Here is a 22,998-nt window from a genome sequence, read left to right as displayed (position 1 = left end):
TTTAAATCACATGCAAGCTTAGACTGACGATAACTAATCATGACTTGAAATAAATGTAATTTTATATTGATATTTTTATATTATTTAGAATATCTTAGTACTGTAAAAACTGCTTAAATGAGACTTCCATGCACGGGGAAACCACTTGCCTAAATGGCCAAATGTTGTGAGCAGTGACATAGTTTCTTATACAAGTAGTAAATATATTTTGAACTATTTTTGGCAGTCAAATGCTCAAAACAAACATGGAAAGTCTGAAAAGTGTATTAAATTTTTAAGTAATATTTTAAGATTGATAGTGTAAAATAAATTTAATTGTGTCACAGCAAAAACTGTCCTATGTCCTCTCAAATGCTCCTTGAGTTCTGACTTGCAGGACTTTCTGATATTTATTAATCAATGAATATTTATTAATTAAATTTTCTACCAAGAATTATGCCAAGAGTTATGGGGGAAAAAAAAAGTTTAGGCATTACTCAGCTATAAAATTAAAAAAAAAAAATGTATCATGCTAGGGTATTTTTTGTATAAATAAACATTCTGTAATCCACATATAATGCTATGAGGTTATTCTAAAATGGCCTCAACTGTTTCACATTTAACCAATAACAACCATCTAAGTTAACACTTTCCTATTATATGCAACATATTCCACCTACTTAAGGTAATTCCAGTCCATTCCAGTGCCTTTACTCTATTACCCCATACTACTATCACCTCAGGAACTTGGCCTTGCTGTTTCCTCTATTTGAGTTCTCTTCTTTAAGATCATTGCATGATTTTCTTAAATGTCATTCTCTCAGAGACTCTTCCCTAACCTGTTCCATTATAAACCTCAACTCTCACCTAATTGCTCTTTTTACGCTAATTTATTCTGGTTAAATAACACGTATTATTCTTGAGACTTCATTTATTTACTTGTTTATTGTCTTTTGTTACCAGAATATAAAGTCCATAAGAATAGGACTTAGCCTCATTCACTGCTGAACACTCAATATTCAGATCAGTGCCCAAGACATAGTAGGTGCTCAGTAGGGAGATATTAAGTAGAAATTTTATTACTGAAGTTTTCATATATGCCCCAAGTTTTTAAGCCATCCAAAAGATGTATATACTGAAAAACAAATTATTAGTTTTATAGTTAAAGAGGAAGTGTCAAGAAATATAACATAATAATGTTGCTTCTAGTTTCATTGGAACTATCTAGAAAATTACAAATGCATGAATTCATTGCTATCCAACTGTAGAAGTTATTGAAGGTTAAACTTTGAGGGCAGAATGATATAATTTCAAATGTCCTATTCTTTTGTCATTTACAGTATTTAATTTCCAAGACCAAAACAAAGCAGAAATAAAGGGAGATCTCTATAAATTCATTACACTTAAAAATAATTTTCTAATTAAGTTTTGAATGTCTGCTTATCCAACTCACTTTTTTTTCCCCTTTCCTTTTGAGTGTCATAATTTTCTATCAGAAGTTATTTTCTCTGAAAAGTGTTAAGGCAAGAAAATTCCTTCATTAAAGATTTAGTTTAAGAATATCATAGTATTAGATTAGTCTAAAATTTATAAAGTTAATTTTTGAATATTAGGAGCATTGAAATAATTCAAATCTCATATAAAATAAAATGGCATGCTACATGCCCCTTAATTTTCTATTCTGCTGTTGTTTCCAATTTCCCCAGGTAGAATATGCTTTAGTGTTTTTCACCACCATCTGAAAGTTTGACTTATGCATCATCTAGGTGCAGTAATGAATAAGAACTGACATCAAATATCAATATTATTGGCCCAGCTAAATGGTAATTGACATCAAGTTGGATTGCTGAAGAAGTAAACAAAATTGAAATTTTTTTGGCGTGTAAGTACTGCCTGACATCATTTGTCCTTCAGAGGATCAATGGCTGCATGACCTAAATGTTGTTTGTATTTCTTTATATAAAATGGCCAGAGACTGATACTAAGTACTTTCCATTTGAGTTTGGATAACAAACAAAGTTGAGAAAATCAGATATTGAGCTTGTTTTACTAAAATGGAGAGAGTGTAATTTTTTTTTTTTAACTAGGCAATTGCAGGTATTAGTATATTTCATGATTTAAATAAAAGGTAATGTGAATTAATGCATTTATGTACACATACTGGCAACTTAGGAAAAGCAATTCATCTATATCAGATCAAATTTAAAACACTTAAATGACTAATTACTAAATGGTATATTCTGATATGAAAAAAACATCTCCTACTGAGATTTATATCCATTTTTATAGTAGGATTCAGCTCAAGTTTAGTACAAGTGCATAGTTTTTATTCGGAATAGCTTTAGAATTCCATTTTTTTAAATCTCTGTTAGAGTACAAAATGTATATTGCAGATTTATGGTTATACTACTGATATTATGTTAAACACAATTGAATTATGGGACATAAGAAATTTATCTTATGTGTTTGTGTGTATTCTTTTATTTACTGTTACTTATTTGAATGCAAATGGATAAAAGGACTGTTAGCTTCATGAAAGAGAAGGAGAAGGAAAAGGAGAAGAAGAAGAAAGAGGAGGAGGAGGAGGAAGGAGGAGAGAGGAAGAGTGATAATAATAGCATTTTCTAGTTGTCAGGCACTATGTTAAATACATTTCATGTATAATCTAACACTCACTGTTCTTTTTATCATTCATTTTCAAAAAAGAACTGAATGATTGCTCAAGATTATATATCTCATGACTGGGAAAATCAGGATCCAAAAGTATAATTGAAATTTGGTAATTTTCCAGTGTCCCAAAGTCATAGGAAATGATGATTCTATAGAGGCTTTCTAAGGAGCAACTAATCTATCCTGATAATAAAATATGTTTAGCTTGCAGCCCACAGAATTTGGAAGGCTAATAAAATTGAAATCAATAAGATGCAATGATACAATGCTGTAATTAATTCTTTGTACTTTCATTTGTTCAGAACTCTGCATCCATTCAACATATTTTTGAACATTAAAAATATAAAATAAACTATACTAGATTTTAGAGATATTCAGTCAAATAAGATTTTAAAATGTTCTTTTTTTCATTTCTTTTCACTGCATTCCAATTTAGAAAGATTTTTTTTTCCCAAAAAGTAAACAGTCAAAAAGTCCCAAGACAATTGTGAACTATGACTGATCTCCTGCTTCTGTGAAGGGATGAATAGGGTGACACTAAGATGGTAAGAGCTGGATAAAGGAACCAGTTAAGATGAAGGGAAAGCAAGAGTTTTATTTTTAACATGTTAAAAGAAGACATATTATAGATATTCAGGCTGAGAAGCAAAATAGCTAATGATAAGTGTAATGATGATGATCCAAGTGGGACCTACTTGGAAATCATCACATGTAGGCAAAATCACAGGTTTGAATGAAATGATGTGAAAAGAAAATGTGCTAAAAAACAGGATTTAAGATTGAGTCTTGACATTGTTTAATATTTAGCAGTCAAGAGATAAAGAAGGATTCAGCACAGTAGATTGAGAAGCAATGACCATGGAGATTTTACTTCTTAGGATTCATGAAAAAATTTTTTAAGTGATTATGAAAAGTAAAACCTGATAATAATGGAAAATTAATCAATGGATGTAACAATATGAAAATTAAGAGCAGTTTCAGTGGAGTTTTTGACTTGGAGTTCATACTTTAATGGCTGAAGAAAAGATGAAATAGGAAATTTCAGGGCAACATGGAGGGATAAGATAATGAAAATATAACACTGTCATTCAAACTTCAAAGAAATTATGGATTAAAAAGTGAAAAAATCAACATATATAAACTCAAAAACAGACAAAAACAAAACAAAAAACAATGAAACAAGGGTCGGCAAATTTAAAAAGAATCCAACAGAAATTCTATGGATCATAAATGTAGTAACAGAAATATAAAAACTCAATAGAGAAGTGTCTGGGTGGCTCAATCAGTTAAACGTCCAACTCTTGGTATCAGGTCAGACCATGATCTCACAGTTGTGACTTCAAGTCCCATATCAGGCTCTGTGCTGGCTGTGTGGAACCTGCTTGGGAGTCTCCCTTTCCATCTCTCTCTGCCCCTCCCTCCCCTACTCATGCTGTCTCTTTCTCAAAAAATTTTTCACATATATTTCATAGATCTGTTGCTAAAAGCAATTTTAAATAAGTCTAAATTTATAAAATGAAACTATTAAGAATATGTGAAAGTAAGAAAAGTAAGGCAGCAAGTGATTGAGAGATGGAATGTCAAACATTTTTTTAAAAAATGGGAAATTTTGGAGCAGGTTTATATACAGATAAAAATACTCCTATAGGAAGGGGGAAAGAAGGAAATAACTGTAAATGTAAACTTATGAAGAGACTGAAAGAAGAATGGGACATGAAATTTATTGTACAATCTAAAATATTAAAATATCTTAGAGGCTGACAACTCCTATGATTACTGAAGGTGAGACAGTGACAATGCCTGGAGATGCCCATACATTTAGAAATGTAGTAGTAGGAATAAGAGATTTCTTCTCTGAAGGTTTTTATTTTATCATAAAACAATGAGTCAAGGATATAAGAAGAGGGTCTGTGGAGGAGAGGGAAGTGGGAGTATGAGGATATTTGAGGAAAAGGTATGAAAGTAATCTAAGTGAATAGAAAAGTGAACACACTAAACAAATATATTTTAAATGTTCAGTAATAATGAGTGGTTATTTGTACCTTGGAGTCATAAATTTAAAGTTAACTTAAAGAAAGAGAAAAAAATAAAAAAAGGCCCAGGTTTCCAGTTTAAGATGGAAACATAGGAAGACTCTGAACTCACCTTCTCCACAGACACACCCAATTTAACCTATTAATATAACAATTTCTACTGAAGAGGAACTTAGCACTGACTAAATAGCTACTAAACAACCAAAGACAGAACAGCAAGATAATAGCAGGAGAGATGGAGACATGTCATGCTTTAAAAGGGTGACTATAGCCAATTTGACAATAAATTACATTGTAAAAATGAAATAAATAAATTAAATAAATGCCTGGTAGAATTCACCTGGCAGTGGTGGGGTGGGGCGTGGGATATGTTCAAATGTAAGTTACAAACTAACCAATCATGGCTTAAGCAAATAAATGGCTTATTTTTCCACATAAAAAAAAAAAGAGTAGCATATACAGCCACAGCTCCAGCCAGCCAGCAACAGCCACCACCAAGCACATGCAAGCTGCACAGGGGTGACCATACATAAGACAACTCCCTCAAGTTTAGGAGAAGTAGCCATTTTACTGAATCCATAGAAACAAACACAGAAAGTCAAACAAAATGGGGGAGACACAGGAATATTCTCCAAAAGAAAGAACAAGAAAAAAAACCTTAGTAAGAGAATTAAATGAAACAGAAAGAAACAATTTGCCCGATAAAGAATTGAAAGTAATGATCATAAAGACACTCACTGGGCTGGAGGAAAGAATGGAATAATTCAGCGAAAGCTTCAATAAAGAGATAGAAAACATTAAAAAGAACCAGTCAGAACTGGAAAATACAATAAATGAAATAAAAACACACTAGAGGGAATCAACAATAGATTAAGGATGCAGAAAAAACTATTGAAAGAGCAGACCTAGGCCGGCCAACTCCATTTTGTTCTGTGTCCTCCATCTTGTTCTGTATCCTCCATCTTGAGTGACTATGTCCCTGACATGGCTGCAGAAAGAAATTCCCTGCTCAAACCTCAGACCACACCTCCTCCCCTTGAGTAACTTCCAGATCAAACCATGCCCGGCAACCTGCGAAACAGGACTCTGACCCTTCCCCAGCCAATCGGCTGAGGCCATGACCATTACCTCACCAACTACCCCTAGACCCCTATAAAACCTTTGTGCTTTTGAAACTCGCTCTCTCTCTCCGGTATCTCACCGCTGCATCGGTGCAGGTAGGGGATTGAGCTTGAGCTAGCTCGATCCTTGCAAAAGCTTTGCTTTTGCATTGGACTCGGCTCCCTGGTGGTCTTTGGGGATCACGGATTCTGGGCATAACACTATCAGCAATCTGGAAGGCAAGGTAATGGAAAGCACACAAGCTGAACAGCAAAAAGAGAATTAAAAAAAATTTTTTTAATGTTTATTTATTTGAGAGAGAGAGACAGAGTGCAAGTGGGAGAGTGGCAGAGAGAGAGGGAGACACAGAATTTGAAGCAGGCTCCATCCAGCCTCTGAGCTGTCAGCACAGAGCCTGACACGGGGCTTGAACTCATGAACCCTGAGATCATGACCTGAGCTGAAGTCTGAAGTCTGGCACTTAACCGACTGGGCCACCCAGGTGCCCCGAGAAGAATTTTTAAAAATGAGGGCAGATTAAGAGGTATCTTGGACAATATCAAGCAACAAACATTCACCTTATAGGGGTGAAGAGAAGAAGAGAGAGAAGAAGAAGAAGAAGAGAGAAATAAAGATGTAGAAAACTTATTTGAAGAAATAATAACTGAAAACTTCCTTAATCTAAGGAGAGAAATAGACATCTAAGTCCAGGAAGTACAGAGAATTCCAAACAAGATGAATTCAAGGAAGTCCACACCATAGCACATGATAATTAAAATGTCAAAAGTTAAAGATAAAGAGAATCCTAAAAGCAGCAAGAGAGAAAAAGTTACTCACAAGAGAAAAGCTTACAAAGCTATCAGCTGACTTTTCAGCGGAATTTTTGCAAGCCAGAAGGGAGTGACATGATATATTCCAAGTGCTGGAGGAAAAAAAACCTACCACCTACCACCAAGAATACTCTACCCTTCAAGGTTATCATTCAGATAAGAAGGAAAGATAAAGAATTTCCTAGACAAATAAAAGATAAAGGAGTTTATCACCACAAAACGTTTTACAAGATATGTTAAAGAGATTTATTTAAATGGAAAATAATTGGCCATAATTAGACCTAACAAAAATATGAATAAAAAGATGTAAAATATGACAACATATACATAAAATAGAGAATGGAGTAAAAAGGAAAGAGAAAGGGGAAAGAAAACACATTCATTTAGATTGTGTTTGAACTTGAATGATCATCAAATTAATATGAACGGCTATTTACTTAGAATGTTATATATGAGCCTCATGGTAATCCCAAACCCCAAGCCTATGATAGATACACAAACAAATAAGGAGAAAGATAGCCAGACAAAACACTATAGATATTCACTGATCACAAAGAAAGAGAACAAGAAAAGAAAAAGGAAAAAAGAACTACAAAAACAACAAGAAAATAAATTTTAAAAATGGCAATAAGTACATACCTATCAATAATTACTTTAAATGTAAATGGCCTAAATGCTCTAATCAAAATAGAGTGGCAGAACAGATATAAAAACAAGACCATCTATATTCACCTAGAGGAGACTCATCTCAGACCTAAAGATGCATACAGACTGAAAATGAAGGGATGGAAAAACATCCACCATGCAAATGGAGGGGGAAAAAACCTAGGTTATCAATATCTGTACCAGACAAAATAGACTTTAAAGCAAAGATGATAACAAGAGACACAGAAAGACATTACAGAAAGTTAAAGGGATCAATCCAACAAGAGGATATAACAGTTGTAAATATGTACCCAACACTGGAGCACATAAATACATAAAGCAAAGATTAACAGATATAAACAGAGAAATAGGTGGTAATACAGTAATAGCAGGGGACTTTAAAGTCCTATTTTAATACTTTAAAGTATTATTACTCCACTTACATTGAAAATCAATCAGAAAACAATGTCATTGAATGACACATTTGACCAGATGGACATAACAGATATATATAGAACATTCCATTCAAAAACAACAGAATATGCATTCTTTTCAAGTGTACATGGAATCTTCTTCAAAATAGATCACATATTAGGCCATAAAGCCTCAATACCATGCCATGCAACTTTCCCAACTACAATGGTATGAAACTAGAAATAAATCACATGAAAAAAACCTGGAAAAAAATACAAACGTGATTAAATAAAATTATACTAAACAATCAATGAGTCAATGAAGCAAGAGAGGAGTAATCAAAAAAATACATGGAGACATATGAAAATGAAAACACATTGGTCCAAAATTTTCACTCATGATAAAAACTCTCAACAAAAATCAAATAAGGAATGATATATGGAAATCATATATGAAAAACCCATACTTATCATTCTCAATAGGGAAAAACTGAGATAACCTACTGAATGGGAGAACATATTTTCAAATGATATATCCAATAAAGGATTATCCAAAATATATAAAGAACTTCTACAAATTATCACCAAAAAAACCCAAACAATCTTACTAAAAATGGGCAGAAGACCTGAATAGATATCTCCAGAAAGAAAACATACAGGTGGTAAACAGATACATGAAAAGATGCTCAACTTCACTAATGGGAAATGCAAATCAAAGCACAATGAAATATCATCTATATCTGTTAGAATGCGTAAATCAAGAAGACAAGAAACAAGGCAAGTGTTGGCAAGGATGTGGAGAAAAGGAACTGTTTAGAAATACTATATGATCCAATAATTCCACTACTGTGTATTTATCCAGGGAAAACCAAGACACTAACTCCAAAAGATATATGCACCTCTATGTGTATTGTGGTATTATTTAAAATAGCCTAGACATGGAAGCAATCTAAGTGTCCATCAATAGACAAATGGATAAGGAAAATGTGGTGTACACACACACACACACACACACACACACACACACACACACACACACACAGTGGGATATTACACAGCCATAAAAAAGGATGAGATCATGTCATTTGAGACAACATAGATGAACCTGGAGGGGATTATGCTAAGTGAAATAATTCAGACTGAGAAAGCCAAATACCATATGACCCCATTCATAAATGGAATGTAAAAAAAAATGAGTAAACAAAAAGCAGAATCAGGACTATAAATACAGAGAACAAACTGATGGTTGGCCAGAGGGGAAGAGGATGAGGGGTTGGGCAAAATGGGTGAAGGATAGAGGAAGACACAGGCCTCCAGCTATGGAATGAGTAAGTCATGGGAATATAAAGCAGAGAATAAGGAATACAGTCAAAGACATTTTAACAGTGATGTAACAGGACCAATGGTAGCTATATTTGTGATAAACATAGCACAATACATAAACCTCTTAAATCGTTAAGTTGTTCACCTGAAACTAATGCAACATTTTGTGTCAACTATATTTTTAAAAAAACAACCAGAAAGCAACCAATTTGATGGTATAGTATATTAAAATCTCCCACTTTTTATTTAATTTTAATTTTAATTTTTTAAATTAAAAAACACTTTTTTAATTAAAAAAAATTTTTTTAATTATTTAGTTATTTTGAGAGAGACAGAGAGAACATGAGTGAGGGAGGGACAGAGAGAGAGGGAGAGAGAGAATCCCAAGCAGGCTCTGTGCCATCAGTCAGCGCAGAGCCTGACAAGGGGCTCAAACCCGGGAAACTGTGAGACCATGACTTGAGCTGAAATCAAGAGTTCAGACACTCAACCAACTGAGCCACCAAGGCACCCCAATTCTCTTGCATTTTTAAATCCTTTCTGTACAGGCTAAAGAATGTAGATTTTCCAGGTATGTAATGTAGAGAAAATTAGGTCAAGTTGAACTAAAGTTCTTTGCAATGGAACTGACAGAATGGCAACTGAAGAACCTAAGGTGGGGTAAAATGATAAAGTGAAGGCAGAAAGGGTGATAAGAAGGTCAGTGAGATTTTAACTGATTAGACCTCTCAGTCAGGGAGAGAAAATGTTGTACTGGATTTACTTAAGACCTGGAAAGACAAATAAGCTTTCAGAAAAGCATGCTTGGAAATGAGATTTTGGATGCAATACATTTACAGTTAATGACTAAGGTGTTCAGAATCTGACTTCTGGAACATGTAGCTGAGGAGCAAAAGGGTGTTGGAGAAAATGTGGTCAAGGAAGTACGTGGTCAGACTATCTCATGGGCCACATAGGTAGAGAAAGAGTGATTCAGGAACTGTAGTCTTCAAAGAATGAAGGAGAGTGCCTGGGAGATTCTCAGCAGTGAAATCTATTCAAGCGGTCAATCTGCTTTAGGATTTCAGTGGGATGCTGGTGTATTTTGAGTTTAAAAGATCTCATTTGATCCATGAGCCCTCACTTAATTCTGGAAGTCAATTTTTTCCTTGATGACCCTTAAAATGAAGCTAACTTAGACCATACTTCCTTATGGTAGGAAGTGCAGGGTAAGATACTTAGGGATAGAATGCAGACTGGACTTAATCTTTTCCCATACCTTTATGTTTTATGAGTTCTTTGGCTTTTTGATGTTTTCATTTTGATTTTATGGCCATTTTGACATACAGAAGGTGTTATATTTATTTCTGTTATTGATAGACCTTTCAAGCCAGCAGGTTTTCCCTTAGTACTTAGACTTTCATTTCCAGAGAGTTATGTTTGTTCCTCAATCTGAGCTCATTACCCCTCCCATCTCTCATATACCCTTCACTACCATTCTCCATATACATAGTCAGCCAATTCCCCTAAAATCCCAACACTTCCTTTATCTTCCTCGCTTAAATTGTGACCCTGAATATCATCCACAATTACCACTTTCCTTCTAGATCTCTTACCCTCCACATGACTCAAGGTCAACAGATGGAGTAGGTATCTTCCTTAGTACAAATTCCTTAAACCCATTTTTCTCTTATCTATTCAAAACTTCAGACTGCTGTAAAGATAACACTGATTGACTTCATGTTCCTTCACCTCCATTCTTGGCAGCTACAGCTTTCACGGCATTATATATGTGGAAAACAAGTTAGAATTTGATTTGTCTTCTATTAAGGCTATATACAATGTTATCCATTTTTGAACCAGAATATCCATATTTTATTTAATTGCAATAAAGACACATACCGCTATATTTGGAAAATCAATATAACAATATTTGAATTAATACAACAGGTTAATTAGAAGTAAGAATAGGACTTGAGGTAAGTCTGAAGACTCCTCTTTCTAATTAAAGCCCTATAACTACTAGAATTGTCTTTGATCCTGTACAGCCTTCCAATTTTGTTCAACAATGAGGCTAAATTCCTAGCTTAAATGTGTGAGGTGGAGGTAAATACTCCCAAGGAAAGATACATTGGTATTCTAATAGAGTTGATTTATAGTGTTCACCTGACTTCATCAGGCAGGCACAGCAATAGCCACACTGGCTACCTGGCTACCTGCCTTTGAAAACAGCTGGAAACAGCCACGGAAAGATGTATTAACATACATACATATATGTTATATATGTATATATATATGTATGTTATATATGTATATATGTATATATATGTGTTAACATACATATATATGTTATTATATATATGTTATATATATATATATGTTATTGGTTTTGTGTTTAACGTACATTGAATTTTCTATTACTAGTTTTTCAGCAATTACTGTCAATTTTTAAAATTTTTGTTTTGCTTTACAAAATGGACTTAGTAGAAAGCTTTCATAGTTCCTTAAAATGTTTCATTAAACAGATTACTTTAAAAAGCAGTTTTAAAAAATATCTATTTCCAATAGAAAAATCAGTCAGAAATAAAGACATCATAGCCCTAATAATATAACATAGAAACACAATTCAATTTATGTAGAGTTTTAGGACCATAAATAACTATCGTATGTTGGGTGTTTGTTTCTGCGTTTCTTGGTTGCTAGCTAGGTAACACTGAATTTTACATTTATGATTTCTGCTCAGAAGTTTAAAATGTAGAATTTACCTAAAACTGTGTTTACGTAAATAGCTAAATACATTTTTAGCTAGTAATGCAATTTGAATACATATCCCTGAAGGCATCAAACAATTAGCAAGTCTAATTCTAAATAATTCAAATCTCTGCCTGCTATATATGCACTGTATAATTCATTTATTATGACAGCTTTGTCTGATGGTTTATTTGAATGGGAACTGTGTCACAATGCCATGTCCTTGAGTAAAAGTCTTTGTGCTCTTTCAGTCACTACTACCTCCTAAACTTTTGATATTCTTTGGCAAGTATGTGAAATAAAACCGTTTCCAAAACAACTGACATATGTGACCAAAAATTTCACTTAGGAGTGTCAGTCATCATAACAAAATATCATTTTGTTAATATCATATTTTGTTAGCTATCTCGGACATCTGGGCCTCATATTCATCATCTTGCTTTTGAATTATGTATACTTAATGCACATCTTCCTTGGTTGCTAAATAAATAAATTTAATTTGGCTATTTCCATATTTATTAATTTTATTATTTGAGATGTTAAATGGTATGTCTTTTTTAGCTATGTTATTGCTTACCAAAAATAAAATGCCTAACTCACAAAATAATTTATTTCCATTTAGCTTCCATTTAATTTTCTTAGGGTGTGTAAAGCTGTAAGCTGTTTAATAGATTTTTAGCATATAAATATCCTTATATCATATGGGTTCATAGTGTTTAAATGGCTCCATAATTCTGCTAAAAATAAAATTTTACTTGGTACCTAGAACTAATCCATAATATATTGGCTCAATAGAGTCAATTAAATGGAAATTCCTTACTAAGATGAATTTGTTAAAATATAATTGTAGTTGAGCCCATCACTAACATTCCAGGTGTCATTCACAGCAACACCAGCACAATTTTAGTTGGAGCAAACAACATGCCTTTAGAAGAAATAATTTTTAGTGAGCATTTTTCTTCCGTCTAAAAGAATAATAACAGCATGATAGTATCAGAATTTTGACAACGCTGTCATTTTGAAGTTAGAAGTAGGTAATCTATCAGATTAATTTTTTAGCTAATTGGGAAAGAAGAGGGATATGGAATTAAGATTCACACTCTATTGGGAATTTAGAGACAAAGTGAAATGTTAGCAATAATTAAATCATAGAGTTTGAAAGGACTTGAGAGGTCATCTATCAGTCAAATAGCTTTCATCTGAGAAAGAACAAACTTAAATCATCCTTCCCTGAGAACTATCTGCACCCTTTTAGCAACTCAAAGCCGTGTTTAACAGTCTTCCTAGTTGGTGAAATCATCCTGATATCTGAATGCCTCAAGCTTATGGATAAACACTTTTGCTATGTCATCAGTTTATATGAAGAAAGATATATTTGAAACCTTTCAATGAGCAATTGAAAAACTGTCAAATCAAGCTTGCTCTGTTCTAACCTGAAGGAAGTCTATTTTACTTTGACGGCTTTTTTATTCTTGGGTTTCCATTCAAGCATTTTCATTATTTTTATGATTCTACATTAATATTTACAAGTCTATCCTGCTTACTTTTGTGAAGCTCATATTAGACAAGACACTTTAAAAAAATGTGTTTAAGTGGAGTAAGTATAGTAGAATTCCTCGTCATTCCTCCCACTGTATATTGTACATGTGTGTTTTAAACTTCTGCAACCCAGACTATATATTTTTTCCACTGCCATAATTAATCCCTAGCCTTGTTCTCTTCACCCTGTTAACTTACCATCCCCCCACCCCTGGGACTTTGTTTCAATACAGTTAACTTGTATATATGAAGTATTAAAATAATTTATCCAGAGAACTGAACTCACCCTAGGAGAGAAGGTGGCATCATTGACAGAATGCATATGACCATAAAGTGATTGCTCACAGTTACCCTAGGAAGACAAAGCAGAAATAAAATCAAATAAATTTCTCCAAATATGTGACAGAAATAAAAAGATAATTAATTTTATTTGGTTTAAAGTATTGTTTAGTCCAATAATGAAATTATACATTCTCATGATAGAAAATGTTAGCTTTTGCTATCAGCTACCATTCAAAATCAGACATGGCTGTGCTGGTAAGTGTGTTATACATGCTGGTCTATGGACTGAAATTCAAGTATCCTCACTTTTATGCTACTGAGCTGGTGGTGAATTCTCACTATGTGAGAATTAGCATAGTTTTCAAGCCATGGGGTCAACATTTACAGAGGTTTCTTGTTTTTACCTCATTTCCATCAGAGCTAAGTATGTAGGGTTCTTTTGTTTGTTATGGAATACAAGATCACATTTTAATTCCTGAATTTTGAAAGTTTGTCATTAATATCATTACATGATAAAAATGTTATAACACATGTAAATTCTTTTTAACACAAAATAATCATTTGTTTTATGAACACTATACTTCACATCTATCCATTCAGGTCATCTTTTCCAAACAATAACTAAAATTATTAGCCACAAAAATTCCCAAACTTCAGTTTAAATTATCTCAAGAAAATTTGGCTCACAACACATTACATGGGGGATTTTAATATGGGGACTTTTAATTTTGACACCAATGTTCAAAAGACATTCTTAATTATCTTATGGAAATAACACAAATTTTGTAGAAGAACCAGAGAAAGTCATGTGTGGAATATTGTTTGTATAATCTTGTTATGGGCTAAAATTCAGATGTAATTGAACAATGTATTCATTCAACAAATATTTTTGAGCAGTTAATCTATGTCAGGCACAAAGAACCTTGAACATAAAACATAACATAAAACAAAGCACCTTGTCTTCATCCACCCTATATTATAAGGGGATAGGGTGGGAATAGATATTTTAAAAAGTATAAAGTGTGTTTGTGGAGATCATAAGTATTGGGGAAAAAAAAGAAAAGTCAGATAGGGTAAGGGGTATCATGGGTTTTGGGATTGAGGGGCTAAGAGTAAACCAAATTATCAAGGGAATGATATGGTTTGACTACATTTAAAAAGTAAGGTTTGAACAAAAATTGAAGAAAACCAAGCAGACATCAAGAGAAAAAGAATTCCAGGAAGAAGGAAAAGGTAAAGCAAATGTCTCAGAGATAGGAGTTTTTACATAGTGTATTTCTAGAACAAAGCAGCCAATGTGGCTGGGGAGAGGTCAATCAGGAGAACAGGCTTATTAAAAGGCTTCATCTCCTCTCATTCACTACCTGGTATTTACTTAGTCCTAAACCCATTTACTGCTGGTTGAAAGACTACAGAAAAGATTACAAAATGAGACATGGAAGAGTATTATCATCATGTCTCCTCATTGCTATAGGACATCCATGGAATAGTTTGGAACTAAGAAAAGTTAGACAGGCTTTATAACTAAGCTCTGTTTAGTCCTATTACTGTTGTGTTCACAAAGTTAAATTTCAAATATTTATTTACAGAATTAATGCTTGCTGTTAATCCCTTTTCACAGAATGCAAAATTTCCCCACATGAATTTAAATTTCACAAAAATATGTTGAAACATCTTGGTACTCTTTCCAGATCCCCCTGCCCATGTTATTCTGGTTCAATTATCTTGATACTGTTACAACTTTAAACCAATTATGCTGAGAATTTCAAATTCTCTAAATACCCAAAGTAGAAATAAATTACTTACAAAGCCAAAATGGCAAAGTAAAGTAAAGTTATAATTAGCTTTAATATATTGTCTTAGGAACTTTTATAGTTAATTTTCTTTGAGAACTAATATCATATATAGTTGTATAATATTATACTTGCATAGTGAGGGTGTATATATATATATATATATATATATATATATATATATATATTTAAATTAGCAAAATTTTTTTTTGCATTAGTAAAAGTTTTACATTTGATGCTCTTCTAAAGTGAGAATCTCTAAACTATTTGATTAATTGTTAAGGAAAATGGAGTTTTCTGATTCAAATCCTGAATGCCAAGTTTTAATTCAAAGTAGAATCTCTAAGGCACTCTTGAAAAGCCCTGGAAATATGGGGTTATAATGGAAATGCTGACAGACCACATTTGTGCTGCTATAACAAAACCTGACTTGAAGATAAATGTTTCATGAATTAGGAAAAGTTATAAAAAGCTTTTCTATCCAGCTTTGTTCCCAAGATAAAAGTGAATCTACTCTTTTTGTGGAAGAGGGAATATGTAGGTTACTAATATTCTAGTCTGCAAACAGCCTTAATCAAAAGTAATACCCAAATCAGGATAGTAAAATTTGGAATATCTTCTTTGATGAATTCTTGTCAGAATTGTTTTCTTTCAAAGAAGTGGAAAAAAATGTAAGAGTGAAGAGTCTTATAAGAAAAAAGCCAAAACAAAACAAAACAAAAACAAAAAAAAAACACGTGACCCAACATGTCATTGCACCAGTATTTAATTCTCTCGGAGAAGCTGTGTGCAGTGATGATTGCTATCACTGGCCCTGGGGATAGAAACGTCTGGGACTTAATTCTTGGATCTGCTACCTAATAGCAGTGTGACCTTAAACAAATTGCTTCACTTCATTGTGCTCCAATTGCCTCATTTAATTCTCCAAACAAACCTATAGGTTAAATACCATTACCGTGCCAATGAGGTAATGATATTTAACCTATAGGCTTGTTTTGAGAATTATATTGGAAAAATGCATGTGAAATGTTGATGGAGTGCCTAACACAGAGTGACAGCCTGACAAATACTGGCCCTGGACTTGCAACATAGACCACCGAAATGCTGATGACTTTCAAATAATCTCTGCCCTTAGCTCTCCTGCCTTCTTAAAGATCCCAATAAAGAGTAGTAGAGGCATTGGTGCTGCCTTTTCTATTTGTCTGTCAGATTCACTCCCCATGTGGCACTGTCCTACTCTGTGCCCTGCTCTCTACCAACAACATCGCTTTGGGCACTCAAGCTCTTGGGTGTCTGGTTGGATTCATCCAGAGGGGGCATCAATAGGATATGAAAGAGCAGAAAGATAAAGAGGACAGATAAATGACCGCTTTACCTCTCTTCCTGTTCAGCTGTGATATTGTCACTGGTCCTGTTTTCTACCTAATTCCACTACTATGTGGGTCCTTGGCCATGACTATAGCTCCAATGTGTCCGGTAATGCTCTCCTTGCCCTGCCCCTTCAGACTTCCCATTGTTGCTAACTCTTGGTTGCTGTGTTTGGTCCCTTAATCCCATTCACATCTCTGTAAACATTCAACTTGAGTTTACTTCATGTATCATCTGTTTCCTGCTAGTGATGCAGCATGTCAGACATAGTATGCAAAAGCAGACTTTTTTACTTACTATGTCTCAACTGCCTATCTTTACTCTGCCAAATCTTTCCCTCTAAGTAAATGGCATCACCAGTTGCTCAAACAAAAAACTTTAGGTATGGGGCGCCTGGGTGGCTCTGTCAGTTAAGCATCGAATTTCGAATTTCGGCTCAGGTCATGATCTCACGGTTAGTGGGTTTAAGCCCTGCATCGAGCTCAGTGCTGACAGCTCAGAGCCTGGATCCTGCTTGAGATTCTGTGTCTCCCTCTCTGCCCCTCCCCTGCTCGTGCTCTGTCTGTCTCTCTCTCTAAAATAAATAAACATTAAAAAATTTTAAAAAATATTAGGCAATAAAAAACCCCTGAGAATTAGAATACTTATCTTTCTACCCCCACTCCCCTCCTTTCCCTCATCCAGCATATCACCTTCTTCTTCAGCATAGATCCCTACTTTGCCTACCTCTGTCTCTCTTTACTATTACCACTGTGTGCAGGAAACCATCCATCATATGCAGCCCAAAGACAGCAGGAGCAACCTTATTGGTCTCCTTGCTTCTACTCTCATCCAACTTCCCATCTATTCCTCTCACAGCCAGTAGAGTGGTCAATAAAACCTGGATCAGATCACACCATGCTCCTGCTAACAGCCATCTGAACATTACCATCGCTCAGAATAAATTCCAGACTCCTTCCACAGGTATTGGTAGCCAATGAATAGGCCACTCTGCTTTATTTCTTTCATATCATTCATCATTAACTAAAATTGCTTAAAAATCTGTCTCTTTGTTTGTTGTTAGCTTTCTCCCAATAGAATATAGCTCCACAAGAGAAACTTGTTTGAAACTTATTTGTCTTGTCCACCACTCTTATTATCCCCAGGGCCCAAGACAGCTGTGGTATAATTTGGTAAAAAGTTGTTAAGTAAAAAAGTAAACAGTTACATGGAGATCACAACTGAAAATTGGAAAAAAAAAAATCTACCCTCACCAGATATCTTATTTTTGGATACATATCTTGGTCTTCTTCCTAATATTTATTTTGACTTTTGTTAATCATGACATGTAATGTGCACAGTCTTATTCCTCTCAACTCCTTTGTCATAACTTGGCTCCAACCCTGTAGCATATTTACACTTTGACTCTGCCAAGACAGTTGATGACTCCAGATGAAGGAGGCAACTTTACATTTTTTCAGTGTTCATTATGTGACTAAAGCATCTTGTGCTAAATTATTTACTTTTGTTATTACATTTAATCCTCACAGCAACTCAAGGGCATGGATCTCAACTCATCTAGAGATGAGAAAACAGAAGCACTAATCCACCACTGCAGAGATACAGAGTGCCAAAGGCAAGACAGTCGTAGCTCCTCTTTGTTGTAATCACAAAGTCATCTAACCAGTAATGTGAAAGAATTTGAAGGGAGAAGGTGGAGGCAACTTTTTAATGCCATTTTCAAAGCTAAATTTTTCCAATATTCTTTCTTTCTGGTGCACCTCCTCGTCCCCCTGCGGTGGTGTGGGGCCACATAATAAGTTCTGGCCAAAGAGCTGAGTGGAAATGACATGTAACACCCCTCTCCTGCTCTTTCCAACCTGACTTGTATAGCACTTAACAAGAAGTACAATATCAAGGGATATCTTTTCCCTCTGGCAGAAACCAGAGCATTCAAGGTGCCTGCTAGATCATTCTGGATCCTAGGTGAGTCAGTGAGCAGAACCCTCCTTCTGTTATATGGAGGACATACACCCAGAGCAAGATATAAATGTTATAGTGGTTTGGAGGTTGTGTGTCACTGTAATACAACTTAGTCTCACCTGACTGACATAAACCCTATGCAGGAAGATTATATATAAAATGCAGGAAGATTATATATGTCTTATGAAAAGCTTTTCTACTATTAATACCACCATGTGAAAAGTTGAAAACATATTAAAATAATACTTATTAGAAGCCTAATACTCAAGACAAAAAAAAAGCTTAAAAACTTAAAAATCATAAAATAATCATAGAATAAAATCACAAATAGTCATAAACTAAGCACCCAAAAATACCATCACTAAAATCATTGAAGAGTGAATATTCACTAACTTATTTTCTCTTCATAAGGACTTATTTATTTGACCAATGGATTCAATATTCTTTTGGAAAAAAAAAAAAAAACCAGACTTGAACATATAAAGTAAGCCTCCCAACTCAGACGTTTGCCTTTGTTTTTAAACAGGCTATCTTTTATTTTTTTATTTTATTTTTTTTAATTTTTTTCAATGTTTTTATTTATTTTTGGGATAGAGAGAGACAGAGCATGAACGGGGGAGGGGCAGAGAGAGAGGGAGACACAGAATCGGAAACAGGCTCCAGGCTCCGAGCCATCAGCCCAGAGCCTGACGCGGGGCTCGAACTCACGGACCGCAAGATCGTGACCTGGCTGAAGTCGGATGCTTAACCGACTGCGCCACCCAGGCCCCCCACAGGCTATCTTTTAAAATATCTTTTTGGTGTGTTAAAGTGTCTTTAGTGGCATACAACATATATGTGCATTTACACATAGTAAAATGCACAAATCTTAGGGTCTTAGCTCAATGAATTTTTATCAAAACATAGAATTTTTATCTATGTATGTATCTGTGTAACTGCCATTTAGATTAAGATCCAGATCATTTCTATCACTTCAGAGAGTTCCCACATGACCTTCTTAGTAAAAACATCCCCACATTTTTTAATTAAATTTATTTTATCGGAGAAAAGAAATCTAGGAACATAGTTGAAAAATTAGATAGTATAGGACACTATCCAGTGAAAAGTTAGTTTCCTATCTCAGGCCATCCCTAGATGCAACAACTGTAATAGTGTCTTTTGCACATTTCCTGGGACATTTTGTGCACATACATTCACTCGTCTTTACTGTGTCATGTTATCTACCTTAGTTCTTGCATAAATGAAATCACACTATTGAGCATTTTGTTAAGAGAGGTTGTATACTGTAGTGTTAAAAAATGTGATACTGGATTAACATTGCAGGTTTTATTATTCAGTTCATTGGAAAGTTATTGGTCATATCTCTCATTTATATAAAAACACCACATTAAGTACTTTATATACAGTAACTCTTTTAATCTACTGTACAAAACTCATAATACTTTAAATTCCCATTTACAGGCGGTGGAATTTGTGTAAAGATTAGCATAGTGCCTACACAAATAATCTACACAGTTGTAGATTAATTTGTATTCTTTTCTATTTCTTGTTTTACTTATTTTTTGTTGGCCACTGAGATTAAAAAAAAAAGTCACCACTCTTCTAGGAAAAGGCCCATTGTCATGGTAACAAACACCAGAACTAGTTTTAAACTTGTCTAATCAATTATTAACAGTTCCATAGCCCTGCTTACAAGTAAACACCAGAACTGGTTTTAAAACTACCTAATTAATCAATGACAACTAACTTCTGTGAACACTTCTTGAAAAGCTAAATAGCATCAGACTCATGATTTGAAATTCAGCCAACTGGCCAAAGTTTCACTACAGTGCACATGTTCCCAAAGCTCATATTAACCTTCTTCTACCTTGAAAAGAGACAAAAAGTAAGTCTCAATAACCAACACAAACTATTCTTCTAAGACCAACTTAACCCAGTCCTGCCTGTGTAATCAATACTATTCAAAGTAAATTGTCCACAAAAAATAGATATAAAATCAGCAATTGGATTGGCTTAATTAGGATAACTCTTCTTCATTGAAGTATATGATAAATTCAGTTTTTTGGTTTCAGGTATTGACTGGTGGTCTCCTTCTTCGACACCACAGAGAGGAGTAAGGACGTTTTGGTTTGCTAGGGCTGCCGTAACAAAGTACCACAGACTGGTAGCTTAAACAACAAAAATGTATTCTCTCACTGTTCTGGAGGCTAGATACAAGATGAAGGTGTTGGTAAAGTTAGTTTCTTTCTGAGGCCTTATCTTGGCTTGTAGAAGGCCATCTTCTTCTTATATCTTCACATGGTCTTACCTCTGTGTGTATTTGTGCTCTAATCTCCTCTTCTTACAAGATCAACAGTCAGATTGGATTAGGGCCCATCCCAACAACCTCATTTAACCTTAGTTACCTTTTTAAAGACCCTATCTCCTTCCCATGGGGTGTGTGGGTGGCTCAGTCAGTTGAGCATCTGACTTCGGCTCAAATTCATGAGTTTGAGCCCCGAGTTTGGTTCGTGCTGATAGCTCAGAGCCTGCCTCAAATTTTGTGTGTGTGTCTCTCTCCTTCTGCCTCTACCCTCACACTCTCTCTCAAATATATACATTAAAAAAAATTTAAAAACCCTATTTCCCAATACATTTTGAAGTACTAGGGTTAAGATTTCAACATATGAATTTGAAAGGACATAATTCAGTCATACCAAAGGGGCAAGATATCTTTATTCTAATATTCATAAAATATCTTAGGAGTGCAATAGCTATTAGGGCATTAGCTGGTTGCAAAAATCAAACTGTAAGATTATTTTATAGTGTTCATTGTACTGAATATAGAATTTATATACATTATATTAATGCACTTTGAGCTAATATGTAATCTCAGAATGAAAAGTTTAATTTTTTTTGATGTTTATTTACCTTTGAAGGAGAGACAGAGCGTGAGGGGAGGAGGGGCAGAGAGAGAGGAAGACACAGAATCCGAAGCAGGCTCCAGGCTCTGAGCTGTCAGCACAGAGCCGGAGGTGGGGCTTGAACCAGTAAACTACGAGATCATGACCTGAGCTGGTTGGAGGCTTAACCAACTGAGCCACCCAGGAGCCCCTGAATTTTTATGTCATGCTTGAGCATATATCTAAACAGATGAATATTATCCATGTATATAACCTTAATGGTTAAGAGCACAAGGTCTGGAGTGACACTGCTTGAATTTGAATTTGGGCTTTGTCACTTATTACGTCCTTGGAATACTGTGAGCCTCAGTTTTTCATCTGTAAAATAGAAATAATAAGAGTATCTACTTGATGGTGCCATTGTGAGGATTTAAGTTAATTCATATAAAATGCTTAGATTGCTGCCTGAGACATAGCAAGTACTCAATAAATGTTAATTATTACATGGTAACAATATGCAGATTACAAGTTCTGTGATAGCAGGGATGATGTTCCTTATCTTCATCACTTCATAATGATAACTGCAGAGATGAGCTGGCTCATAAGAGGTATTCAATAAATATTTTTGAATTAGTACACACACACACACACACACACACAGGCCATTCCAAGGAAAGTTACTAAGCAAGTAATAATAAGTTTGCCTCTCACCGACTTTTCTTTCCTTTACCACATGACCTCCACCTTTTCAAGGCAATTCAGATGCAAGGGCAAGGGTTACCCTCTCAGTACTTTTGATTTTTACAAAAGAATCTTCACGGGGAAGAACTCTAGGAAGTCGAGCCCTAATCATTGAATGTCACACCCATTGGACAATTGCACAGAAAACAGGTACCATTTTTTCCTGTTGGCAGCACTGTCTGTGCCACCCCATCAGCCCTGCCAGCCCCTCACATCACAATACAGAGGCACTGTCTCCCCATAGAATTATTCCGGTGTATATTTATTTCTAGAAAATAATTACTTAGAGTAAAATAGCTAAAACTGTTTCAGAAAAAAATTATCTAAATAAAACACTGAGGTTAAAGAGAATTATATTGTGCAATTGCATTCTGTGCATTTTCATTTCAAATTTTAGGACCAAGGAAAATCGCTATTAAAGAAGGCAAAGCAAACTGTGTCCAAAGGTGAGCAGAATTAAAGTTTATACCAGCTGTGAGAAAAATATCCTCCTACTCATTACCAGTTAGATGTAGTTATTCCATTAGAGCTACCATCTTAGTTATCAAGTTTAAGAATTAATGTCAAAGAATTTTACAAAGATCCTCTTTTAATTGAACAGGGCCAAATATTTAATGTAATGGAGTAATTTATATAACATTCATATTTTCTGCAAATCTTTTAAAAATAACTTTGTGACATTAAAGAATTTTAACATTATAGGTTTG

At 34.5% G+C, this 22,998-nt stretch overlaps 1 protein-coding gene across 2 annotated transcripts in view; it reads right to left on the bottom strand.

Annotated features, from left to right (window-relative positions):
• Nucleotides 1-22,998, bottom strand: part of SPAG16 (sperm associated antigen 16) — a 1,014,588-nt gene that overhangs the window by 294,873 nt on the left and 696,717 nt on the right. For both annotated transcript variants that reach the window (XM_086719555.1, XM_086719554.1), the window contains one exon: nucleotides 13,550-13,615. In XM_086719555.1, coding sequence (XP_086575681.1) covers nucleotides 13,550-13,615 — 66 coding nt within the window. The remainder of the gene's footprint in view (nucleotides 1-13,549; nucleotides 13,616-22,998) is intronic.

Source organism: Puma concolor, chromosome C1, assembly GCF_028749965.1.
Source record: "Puma concolor isolate L17-30 chromosome C1, mPumCon1.1.hap2, whole genome shotgun sequence".
Lineage (NCBI taxonomy): Eukaryota > Metazoa > Chordata > Mammalia > Carnivora > Felidae > Puma > Puma concolor.
The sequence above is the reverse complement of the archived record's forward strand: the minus strand, read 5'-3'. Positions and strand labels throughout refer to the sequence as shown.